The sequence below is a fragment of the Pezoporus flaviventris genome, unplaced genomic scaffold, assembly GCF_033815535.1.
Source record: "Pezoporus flaviventris isolate CSIRO_AGI_PZ_B2104156 unplaced genomic scaffold, CSIRO_AGI_Pfla_v1 ptg000002l, whole genome shotgun sequence".
In the NCBI taxonomy this organism is placed as follows: domain Eukaryota; kingdom Metazoa; phylum Chordata; class Aves; order Psittaciformes; family Psittacidae; genus Pezoporus; species Pezoporus flaviventris.
The window spans coordinates 57,003,017-57,015,000 of NW_026892550.1; the positions used below are offsets into that span (position 1 = coordinate 57,003,017).

The 11,984-nt window shown below is 39.9% G+C and overlaps 1 protein-coding gene across 9 annotated transcripts in view; it reads left to right on the forward strand.

The window, feature by feature from the left end:
- Window positions 1-9,264, forward strand: part of PRKG2 (protein kinase cGMP-dependent 2) — a 29,695-nt gene extending 20,431 nt beyond the window's left edge. For 2 of the 9 annotated variants that reach the window (XM_061479463.1, XM_061479438.1), the window contains 10 exons: window positions 1,583-1,681; window positions 2,609-2,759; window positions 4,027-4,163; window positions 4,324-4,413; window positions 4,654-4,795; window positions 5,487-5,650; window positions 6,329-6,451; window positions 7,359-7,421; window positions 8,215-8,281; window positions 9,112-9,264. In XM_061479463.1, the coding sequence (XP_061335447.1) occupies window positions 1,583-1,681; window positions 2,609-2,759; window positions 4,027-4,163; window positions 4,324-4,413; window positions 4,654-4,795; window positions 5,487-5,650; window positions 6,329-6,451; window positions 7,359-7,421; window positions 8,215-8,281; window positions 9,112-9,207 (1,132 nt within the window). In that variant the 3' untranslated portion in view covers window positions 9,208-9,264. Of the gene's footprint in view, window positions 1-1,582; window positions 1,682-2,608; window positions 2,760-2,794; window positions 3,155-4,026; window positions 4,164-4,323; window positions 4,414-4,653; window positions 4,796-5,486; window positions 5,651-6,328; window positions 6,452-7,358; window positions 7,422-7,809; window positions 8,185-8,214; window positions 8,282-9,111 lie in introns of those variants that run through there. The other 7 variants (XR_009747748.1, XM_061479447.1, XM_061479456.1 and 4 more) reach the window with 7 other exon arrangements.
- Window positions 9,265-11,984: the final 2,720 nt, after the last annotated feature.

Below are 11,984 nucleotides of genomic sequence, written 5' to 3' on the forward strand. Positions count from 1 at the left end.
AGTTAGTGATGATGTGTTTGTGAGCCTCTGGGTGAGGATTAGGGGGATGGAAAACAAAGGAAATATTGTAGTGGGTGCCTACTAACAATTGCTCAGCCAGGATGTAAGCACTGATGAGTTATTCAATAGGCAATTATGAAAAAGTTCTGGATGGGTAGCCTTTGTCCTTGTAGGAGATTTCAGCGTCCCAGACATGAACTAGGAATATCATACTGCTGTGACAAGCAGGTCTTGGAAATTCTTGTTACAGTAAGGAAGACCCAAGCAACTACAGACCTTAGTCTAACTGCTGCTCCTGGAAATATTGTAGAGAGCATTATACTGGGTGCTACTGAAAGGCATTTAAAGAACAATGCAGTCATCAGGCACAGTCAACCTGGGTTACCTCTCCTCAAGGAAGAGTCCAGTTTAACTAATTTGGTATCGTTCAATACAAGGTCACCTGCCTGGTGGATGAAGGGAAGGCCGTGGATACAATTTTTCTGGATTTTAGTGAGGCTTTTGATACTGTCCCTCTCAGCATCCTTTTGGACAAGTTGTCCAACTGTGTGATGAGCAGGTTCACAGTGCACTGGGTGAAGAACTGGCTAATTGACAGGGCTCAAAGGGTTATAGTGAGTGGGGTTACATCTGGCTGGTCACCAGCAGTTTTCCTCAGGGGTCAATCTAGGGCCAGTTCTGTTTGGCATCTTTATCAATGATCTGGATGCAGGAGATGAATGCACCATTAGCAAGTTTGCTGATGGTACCAAACTGGGAGGTGCTTTTGACTTTCTTGAGGGACAAAATGCCTTGCAGGGGGATCTACATAGACTGGAGCATTGGACAGTCCTTAATGACATGAAATTTTACAAGTCCAAGTGCCAGATTCTGCACCTGGGGTGGAGTAATTCCAGGCACAAGTATAGACTGGGAGAGGAGTGGCTGGAGAGCAGCCCTGCAGAACCACGTCTGTGGGTGCTGGCTGACAGCAGGCTCAAGGTGAGTCAACAATGTGTCCTGACAGCCAAGAGGGCAAACCATATCCTGGGGTGTGTCAAACACAGCATACCAGCCAGTAAGGCAGTTGGACTAGATGATTGTTTTACTAGATGATTGTTGTTAGTACTGTTCTAAGCCTCTTCTGCCTACAGTATTGTTACTTATCTATGAAGAGGCAGAGATGTTTTCAGTCACTTGAGCCCTAGGTACACAGTGCCGTATCCTTTGGAATGGAAGGACTGATAGTGTGGACTTATGCCAACCTGGTTCCTGTGGTAGGGATGGTGAAACCACATTTAATAAGCATGTGGAAGTCAAAGGACGCCCAGCCTGCTCCGAATTATTTAAACATAACGTGAAATGACCCAAGGAAATCAGGTACTTTGTCCCCCTACACTTCAGTAAACCAGGCTTGGTACTTCAGCTGGTTACTGCCTCTTCAAAGCTCTTAGAATTTGTATTGTCAGAGTGATAGTGTAAAGCTCAGTCTGGGTCATGACTTACAGGCAATGTAAAGCCTTGGTGCAGCAGCACAGATACTGGGGTTTTTGTCTTTCCACTGTGTGTTCAGTGGTTTACACTGTTTTGTTTGGGGTTTTAGGACATTTAATCAAACTGTTGGAACTTACGAGGAGCTTCAAACTTACCTGGAAGGTTATGTGGCTAATCTGACCCGCGCTGATGAAAAGCGACATGCAAAGTAAGTCAGATCATTTGTTAGGCACATCTTCAGTAGGTAATCATAAAAAAGAGTGATAGATATGTAGGTAAAATCATGGATGGTAGTTGATAGAGATGGGGCCCTAGGAATGAAAGTAATCAATATAATAATAACTGGATATGCTTATGGAGTCCAATAATTTATTTCTTTTCCAAAACAAAAATTGCGTACAATCTCAGTCTATTGACTGTAAACCAAGAATTCACTCTATCCCATGAAAACTGAGCACAGAAAAGAAGTGAAAACGTGCTCAAATAATTTCTTGCATTTTGATTGTAAATTCTTTGGCTGGCAAAACCCCTAAAGGCCAACTCCCAATGAAGTTAAAGAAACTGTGTTACTGTACAAAAGACTAATTGCCATTTCAAATAGAAATAAGCAGACATAAAAGAAGCCATTTATTTTTAATGTTTCAGTGTAGCACTGGTGCTTTTAAAGAGTTCCCTTTTTTAGCTCTGGACTGCATTTGTAGTTTTATCTGCCTCTGAGTTCAACCTGAGCACTACTGGGATATTAGCAGAGTATGATTTTCTTCTATTTACAGATAAAGCTGCATTTTTATTTCTGATCATTCTACTGGAACTGGTACACACTCCTTCAGAAATTGGTTCTTCAACTTGGAGTGCCTCAAGTTTTGTAGCTGACTGTAATTAGGAACCTAATCAGCCTAATCAACCTAATCTTGATAAAAATACCATTGATTGTACTCAGTGAACTTCAGTAGCATTTTGTTTCTAATTTACTTCAATAGAATGTCCAGAGAGAAAGTGCTTCTGCATAAAACAAAATTAAGTTCTGTGAAGAATTAAGAAGGTTTTTCTTTTATTTTTTATAGGAGTATTAGAGTACTGTGATACAGGTTGCTGGCGAGGAAAGCACTAACCTATGTTATTTCTCTTAATGCAGAGGAAGATCCTTCTGCGGACAGTTGGCCAAAGACGTGTCTTTGGAGATGATAGAGCTGAAGGAAAAAGTAGCCCAGTTCCCTCCTTCCCCGTTCCAGAATTTAGAAGTTATCACAACTCTGGGTGTTGGTGGGTTCGGAAGGGTTGAGCTTGTAAGGGTTTGTTTTAAACATATTCAAGTAGTTCTCTGTCTTAATGATTAACTGCTGAAAAATATGAGAGATTTTAATATTCTGAATACTTGGGCCTCTCAGACAGAGGTAATTCTGTATAGTTTAAAAACACTTTGTGGACTTCAGTGTTCAAAGGAAAAAAAAATCCATTCTTGCATGCCTTCATCTCGTGCTCTTAGAAGTATCTTCCTGGTCATTAGACATATATTCATCAGGTTTTGTGTGTGGAGTTTTCAGATGTGCCTACCTGCATTGTGTTCCCTGAATTGCAAGTCTTTTCCCAAGATGCTGTCTGGACCTGAAATAATCTCCAGCATGACATAGTCTGTGCTGTTAGAATTACTTTGGTATGCCCCACAGCAACTATAACCAGTGTAATCTAGCTTCTGAGGTGCATTGACTTTGAAATTTCCAACAATTTGTACTGGCCCTTTTGAGTGGTATTCAACAGCATGAGCAACTGTGTTTCTAGGATGTGAAGAGCCTAATTACACTAAATTTGTAGATTCAACTCTCTTCTGGCTGAGTAGCAAACTCAGGGGAGAGCATGAAGAAAAACTCTTCTTCTGCAGGCTGCTGAAAGTAACAGTAAATTAAAGGAGACTGTGATTTTAGTGAAGTCAATAATCCTTTACAGTAGTTAGACCATCAATCATTTTATTGTGATTCATGCTTCACAAAACAAATTTCCACATTGATTGACTGCCAGATTGGAAATTCTACAGCATCACCTGAATGGGAAGCTAAGACTTGAATTCTCACCCAGTTGAAGAACATTGATAGCTGTTCCTTTGGATTTCTGGAAGCCCCGTTTTAACTTCCGTCTTTTTATTGCATACTGGATAATATTTCAGTATAACACAAAATTATTTGTGAATGTTCTTCATAAACTGCCTCTACTTTTTGTTCTTTTGTATTATGCTACTGTTTAGAAATCTTAAATTGAAATTAGGAGCTTTAAAATGTAGCACCTATCCAAACTGCTGCTATTTTGTATACATAAAATGACCGCAGAGATTATTTCAGTTTACAAGTGGCCACTGGGACACTAAAAAGATTTGATGATTGACTTGACTTAAAATCATACAGAACAGTTTTGTAGAAAATCTGGCATTTGTCCCTCATTACAGTCATCAATTCCAGTCCTATGCTGTGGTGAAAAAGATGGATATCACTGTATCTATTGAGAACAGATTGGTAAAACATCCTTTCTTTGTCTCAACATACTCATCATTTTTATTCACAGGTTAAAGTGAAAAATGAGAGCATGGCTTTTGCTATGAAGCGTATAAAGAAGAAACACGTAGTGGACACCAAACAACAAGAACATATCTATTCTGAGAAGAAAATCCTCGAGCAGATATGTTCTCCATTCATTGTCAAGTAAGTTGAACATAAGATTCCCATGAAAGCTGACCCCCAGTTGACCCATGGGGCAGCGTTATTAAGAATGAGGGTTGGCATATCTGAGTTCTGGAGAAGAGACATTGAAGCCTTGTGTTTTATTTTGCTTTTCCTAAATAGCTGCTATTTGTCTTTACAGACTATATCGCACATTCAAAGATAGTAAGTATGTGTACATGCTACTGGAGGCTTGCCTTGGAGGGGAATTGTGGAGCTTGCTGAGAGACAGGTAATGGCAAATGAAGTGGAATTTTGTCCTTTAAAATCACCAGTCAGCTCCATATGTGTACTGTATTCAAGGGCTGATAAAAAGACATTTAGTTCAGCTTTCAACTATATGAATGACGTACTGAATGTCAGTGCAAAAAAAAGCTGTTAATGTTCTGGGTGTATGTATGTTATCTCGTTAATGAGCGGGGCTTTTTTAGAAGTTACTGGTCTGCAAGGATAGTGATTATTTCTGTTCCAGAGGCAGCTTTGATGAAGCCACTACGAAGTTCTGTGTTGGGTGTGTGACAGAGGCTTTTGACTATCTTCATCACATAGGGATTATCTACAGAGACCTGAAGCCAGAAAATTTAATTTTGGATGCTGAAGGATATATAAAACTGGTAAGATGTAATCCTTTTGTAATGTTATCCTTTTGTGCCTGTAACCTGTTCCCTTGCAGAGGGATATAAATAGGTACCATGTAATTATAGTATGAGGATCCCGGAGTTTAATAACCCTTATACTTCATTGGAAAAAGAGGGCAGGCTACTCATTGCACGGTAAGAAACAAAGGCATTGCAAGCCATAGACAAATGGGATTTGCAGCCTCCGAGGGCTCTTGCCACAGCATAAACAGCAAAAGTAATTTCTCCGAGCAGCCAATCTTACCGTAAAGGCAGGAACCACATTTCCCAGGTGCAGAATCACCTTCCTGTCCAGCCTTAAGTAATCACAGGTTCCACCATGGAAAGTGCAAAGAGAATACTCTTCAAAGAGCTTGAAATATCCACTCTGAGGATAATGAACCATTTTCCATGGGCTGTAAATCATGAGTCCTCAAGGAAAGCATAGATTGTTCTATCCAAAAGAAAAACAATTCAGGAAATTACCCATGAGAATAAATGAATCTGTTCTATAACATTCAGTAAACCAGTGGAATTACTTCTTTCTCCTTCACAACACTGTGTAATTGCTTTAGCTGTACACTGGCAATTCTTGAGATCTTTTCAGGAGGTGAGGAAGCAATTAAGACCTAAGGTTTCCCAGTGCAAAACACCTCTGCATTATGCAGCATATGTTGATTTTGATCAGGTTGATTTTGGATTTGCAAAGAAGATTGGATCAGGGCAGAAAACCTGGACGTTTTGTGGAACCCCTGAGTATGTTGCCCCTGAAGTCATTCTGAGTAAGGGCCATGACTTCAGTGTGGATTTTTGGTCCCTTGGGATTCTTGTGTATGAACTCCTTACTGGCAGGTAAGTGCCTCCTATTCCAAGCTTTTACCTCACTTGCTTGTTTTTAGAATTTTTTTCTAATTTATTTATTTTTAAAATAAATAGTTTAGGGTTTTTCCCATCAGCAAACAGAAATGACTTGCAAAATACTTCTTATTGCCTCTTATGCATGTTTTCCATCGTTTCAGAAACACCACAAAGCATAGGACATATTCTCAATTCTGGTTTACCCATCCAAGGAAGGAGGCAGACAATGGCTATAAGTGGCTGGTGTATAGTTCCTTTACCTGATGATGCTTCCTGTGAGGAACAGCTGACAGCAGGCTGTTCTTTTCCCTGTTAGTGGATGATGGGATACAGTGGGGTTGATGAACTATAAGCAGGGCTCATTCTTTGCCTCCATACAACTTCCACGTCAACTCCTTATGAATGTTCAGCAGTAGTACAACATGAAGCTTCTCTGAGTTAGGCTGGCAGTCTGTCTCAGAGGGACACATATAATCATGCATTTTCCCTGGTACTTACAGGCAGCTTTTCAGCTTCAAACCTTTCTAATATCTTAAACAGACTGAAAGGCTGTAGGCTGTAAAACTAGGGAGGTGGGGTTTTTCCATGTTCTCAAACATATGCTTTGATGAGAAATGGCCACATCTGCTCTTGCCAGCCATCCCGTTTATCAGTGTTGCTTTCTTTTTCTAGCCCACCATTCTCTGGGGCAGATCAAATGATGACATATAATTTGATTCTCAAAGGCATTGAAAAGCTGGATTTTCCTAAGGTAATAACAAGGCGGCCTGAGGATTTGATCCGCAGACTCTGCAGGTAGGAGGTGCACTTTGTGGCAGAGCCGGAGTATAGCTAGATGGAATGATTTAAGATCCAGTCTAGACTGTTGAATTCCTGACAATTTCATTTACAATTGTTCTGGTGCCTAGCATAGTCTGTTCTGATTATATTCAGTGCACTTGCATGCCTCTGACTGTGTGTCACACCTCATAGTCTGCAGACATAGGCTCTGGGCTTTCTCTGTACCTGTGAATTATTTTTGAAACATATCTTAGGGGAAAGTTGTTAAGTCTGGGCTGAGGAAAGAGATAAAGAATTTAACTTTATTATCAAACACTGTGTTTTGAAAATTGCTCCCAAAATGACTTAGGCATGTAACTGCTCCAGAAAGGGTAGGATGCTTAAAAGACTGACTTAAGCCTGCTTGAAAATGTGCAAAAAGGTGGTATTTCAAAAGGGACAGCATAAAGCAGAAGCATTAGTGTATAGCAGCATGCATAACCTGTGGCTGGCAGTACCGCTGACTTTGAACCCGCAGCTTCAGTGGAATTTCATCCATGGCACGAGAAACAGTATACACCATGGTTATGCAGTGGGATTGAAAGGATCTTTGTAACTGCCAATTTTGGTCTGCATCCTTTGTAACTGATGACCAGACCTACTGGCCAAGAAAAAGGAGTTGAGCAACTAAAATTCAACCAGTTGATTACTCACTGCGCTGCTCACAGTGTAGTGACACCACTGTGGCTTCCTGGAAGGTTTCTCCATCCTCAAAAGAAAGGAGCGCTGAGCAACACCTCATTAAGTTTCCTCATAAGACCACATGTTGTGTGCAAGCTTCATCCCTGTGTAACTTAAATGCAAGCAGTTAGGACCTATAAATGCTCTTTAAAAAAAAAGTAAAAGAGAATACTTTAAAAAATAATCCTTATTCTTTTTTAAGGCAAAACCCTACAGAAAGATTAGGCAACCTGAGGAATGGAATTAATGACATTAAGAAGCATAGGTAAGTGAAAGAGGCTGCCAAGAAAATTTGGGGTTTAATTTGTCCAGTGAACCCATAAAGCTCCAGGCAGATTGCATCAGAGCGATCTCTGTTGCTATTGAGTGTATCTGTGACTAGGGCAGGCAAGAATATAAATCGTCAGCATGATTATCTGAAACATCTTGTTATTTACTGGTTTTGTTGTGGGCTGTCCATGTAGGAGTTTAACTCAGTTCTCAGAGAAATTGATGCCAGTTCAGCATCTTTCAGACCTCCTAACTAATAAATAGTTGCTTTTGAAGAATGGCAGTTAAGAGTTCTGGAGTAATATTAGGGTTTCATCTTCTTTCTTCTAATGAAGAAACCCCTCTTTGGATTAAACATTTCCTGCTTTTTCTTTTTATCTGAGTTGTTTCTAAGCCCTGCCATTTGTGCTTGGTAAAAGAAGTGCTTTGTCTTTTCTACTTGTCTCCTCTCATACTGTTAAAAGAGGGTGGTAATCCAAAGGGGTGCATATCTTTGCATGGCTGTGCTTACGCATATATTAACCTGCCTGTCATTTTGGCACCTCTATGCAGATGAGATGCAATGCACCTAGTGGTCCTGAAGCTCCCCCTGCTACCACTCCCTTGTATGACAATGACAGTGCTCAAGTTTCCTCTTTTCAACAACTGTGTTATCACATGGGCAGAAGTTGTAATGAAAAAAAAAGTCTTATAGCCCTTGTTCACATGTTTTTCAGCTGTAAACAGTATAGTGACAGAAAACAATCTTTCTCTTGGTCTCTCCCTGTCTCTCATTTCTTTTTAATCAGGTGGTTGAGTGGTTTTAACTGGGATGGTCTGAAAGTGAGGAAATTAATATCACCTTTAAAAAGAGAGGTATTGGCTTTGACTTTCAATATCATAATGTTTTAATTAACATAAAGGTGCTTCTCTACAAAGAAACAATTGATGGTGACAGCAAAATTTCCCAGAGGTGCATTTGAATTATTATAGCTCAACATTTTTAGTGGAATGAAAGAGAGACAGCAACTGATACATCAATTAAATAATGGAAATATTATTCTGCCTGTGTACTTTGCATTAGATTTTCACCATTACTAGAATAAATAGTGTCTGGTCAGAAACAAATACTGAAAAGAGCTGTTTTCCTCAGTAATGGACACATTATTAAAATGCACTGTTCACATTACTGTGCAGAGTGAAAATTCCTGTATTCTCTTATTATCAAGTTACAGAACGTCATTGAATAAGCTTCCTATTTTAAACAGCCAGTTTCTCTGTGCCCTAAAATGAAAAAAAGATTGAGGGTGAAGAATTCAAAACTCACTTTGAATACAATTTGAAACAAAAAATAATTCCGAAGTCTGCTTTCAGCAGCTACCCCATGGGTGTTGATTTGGTCTTAAAACAAATCTGAATCAAAATTGTATGCAGTGTGGCCAATTTTCTTACTGACTTTATAGGGCTGTGGGCAAAATCTAGGATTTGGTAATATTTGGGGAGTGGTTCTGTGTAAGGATGCTAATGCCATTGTTCTGTTGTACAATTCCATTACTGGTGGTTTAGAATGAGGAATTGCATCCGTTGACAGAAATTATCCATAGCCTTTAATTCTTCCACTGGTAGCAATAATGCATAATCAACGGGGAGTATTTTCAAAAGTTACTTTCTGAAACAAAGTTCTGTTTGTGTTTTTAATGTCCTAGTTGTCTGGACCAACTGATTACAGCTACTTTGACAGCTATCCACCTGAAGAGGGAACCCCTCCAGATGAACTTTCAGGCTGGGACAAGGATTTCTGACGTTTTCTTCTCCCAGGGTATTTATAGGAACTCATAGGCACCAGTTTTAAAACTGCTCTCTTGTTTCTTGCTTCAAATGCAATTACTCGAGGTTTGTAACAAACAAAATATTCCTTGAAGGACATAGTACAGCAGAACTTGCTTGGATAGTGTAACAAAATCCGTGTGCGTCTCTTTGTAAGAAGGGCATGCATTCAGTCCGCAGTTGTAACCTGAAGGTTTTTTGATACACACTGTCTCTGTGAACATTTTCAGATACTATGGATCAGAGGTATGGTTTTGTCACTGGAAGTATCACTAGCTAATATTTTGATATTAACAAGGTTACCATATGTCTTTATTTTGAATGGAGAGGATGAGTATTGGAAGCATATAACTCTGTGGCAATTGCCAGCAGCTGACAGGCATGTATTTTTCACTTTATCTTACATCTGCTGCGTGTTTTGCTTTTTCCCATAATGGCCAATATTGCATTGATCCAGAAACATGTAGAAAAGAGACTTCTACTGCAAGGTTGATTTGGTCTGCTGCTGCAGCTTAAAGGGTGCAACTGTGGAAGCTGCCTCTCAGTCTAGTTTTGCACCAGGTTGAATGTATGAGTAAGGATAAATGAAGATACGGTGAGAAACAAGGTGTATATATATGACAGAAGTTTCCTGGAGAAGCAGACTGTGGTATGTTTTTCCCTCACTGCTTCAAAAAGCGATGTCCGTTTCTTATGACTTATCCAAGCCGGGCAATTGAGGAACTGCCATAGGGGTTCCATGGTTTGTTCATTAGTTACAGTTAGCTTTTACTGCTGGGTGGCCATTGCTTTGACAGCAAATCAGTTTTTTATATAACATTCAGTCAACTAAAGGCGGTGGAATAGTCTCAATTTAATTCAATGAAGGTCGGATTTAGCCCTGTTTTGTTTCCCTGCCGGGTTGTAAACTGCTGTGGAAACTTGCAGCCAGCAAAACCTGCGCAAAATGGTCATCAGCATACAGTCAGACAGGGAGGAGCAGAGGCTGTAAGCTGGGACTGCAGGTCCTTTAAACACTTGCAACTAACTCTGTTGAAGAAGAACCAAGTTCTTTTCAGGATTTAGACACGCACTAGACCTTAGGTATGTGTGTTTCTCTGTGTCTGTCTTTCTCTCATAAATATTTTCATTAGAGTGAAAATAATGTGTCAGTTTTATAAAAAGCCTTTACATGTATTTTTCCATTGAACTTATTAGGTAGCTTGCTTCTACATATACATAAAATAGTTGTGTGTATACATGTATTTCTTTTTTAAGTGAAGAAGTGGCCATATGATCAGTTCAATGCAGTTAGCATTAAGTCTGTGCAGCTGTAGGGTATGTTTTCTTTATAAAGCTTGTTTAATTTGCAGTGTGTACAGAAAAAAAAAGGAAGCTTACAGTGCAAAGGGCAGGACATCAGTTTTTTACAATCTCATTCCATGCTGCAGTCTGGATTCTTAGCCCTGAATTATACTTCTTGTCCATATGATTCTGAAGAGACTGAGGCAGAAAAGATTACTCTGGCGAGAGAATCACTGATGTGATTTCCTGCAGCATGTACCCCATTATGTTTTCCCAGTGGATGTTGAGAAAATTAATGTATAAGAAGCTACAATAAATGAGGTTCAGTTTTGTATTTACGCAGAGTTCCCATGTGCTTTTGATTAATTTTATTTCTGGCATGTGTGCAGTTGACTGAGATGAAGTCTTCCAGAAACAGAAATAGAGGCGGATACAGCTGGTACAGGCTAAACATTCTTTGACCTAACCTAAACTGTCTTTGACAGATGTACTTCAGATTTCAACTTGGCACCAGTGGAGTTACGCTGTTGTAAAACAAGGACAAATAAGCAATTCAGGCTCAAGTAGTTTCACAGTACTGATTATGGAGAATTGAATGGACAGTTATGATGACGATGATCAGATTATGCTTATTGTTGTTTTTTCTAATTTAAGGTCAGTGAAAAACAGATTTTGACGTTCAGGTTTTAGGCATGTTACGGCTATGTTAGTAATTGAGTTCTGCCCTTGGAATGCTTATCCGTGTTTTGCCTTTCTGTCTCATCAGCTTTGCTTTTATTGTGTGACTGCCTCAGAAACTCAGCTATAGCTGCTCTTTCAGGCCTTAAGAAGGGTGATAAGGGGTTTTGAGCACCTCCCATATGAAGTCAGGCTGAGAAAGTTGGGGCTGTTGAGCCTGGAGAAGAGAATCTGCATGGAGACCTCATAGCAGCCTTCCAGTATCTAAAGGGGGCCTACAGGGATACTGAAGAGGGACTATTCGTTAGGGAATTTAGTGGTAGGACAAGGGGTAATGGGTTCAAAATTAAACAGGGGAAGTTCAGGTTAGATATAAGGAAGAATTCTTGTTCTTTACTGTGAGGGTGGTGAGGCATTGGAGTGGGTTGCCCAAGGAAGTGGTAAATGCTCTACTCCTGGCAATGTTCAAGGGCAGGTTGGACAGAGCCTTGGGTAACATGGTCTAGAGTGAGGTTGGAACTAGATGGTCTTAAGGTCCTTTCCAACCCTAACCATTCTATTATTCCATGAATGCATCATCTGTCAACAGAAAGGGGAAGAAGTAACCTCAGTGCCCCAGATGTTTGAATTCATACATAAAGGGGTGCAGGGTGGATGTTAGTGTAAGCGTGCAAGATTTTTGCACTGAATGAGAGGAAACAGCTGTCCTGACATTTAAAGAATCTCTGTGATTTCAGGCAGGATTCAGTAGGTCTCACTTGCAATGAAAAAGCATCTAAGATCCCTTTCT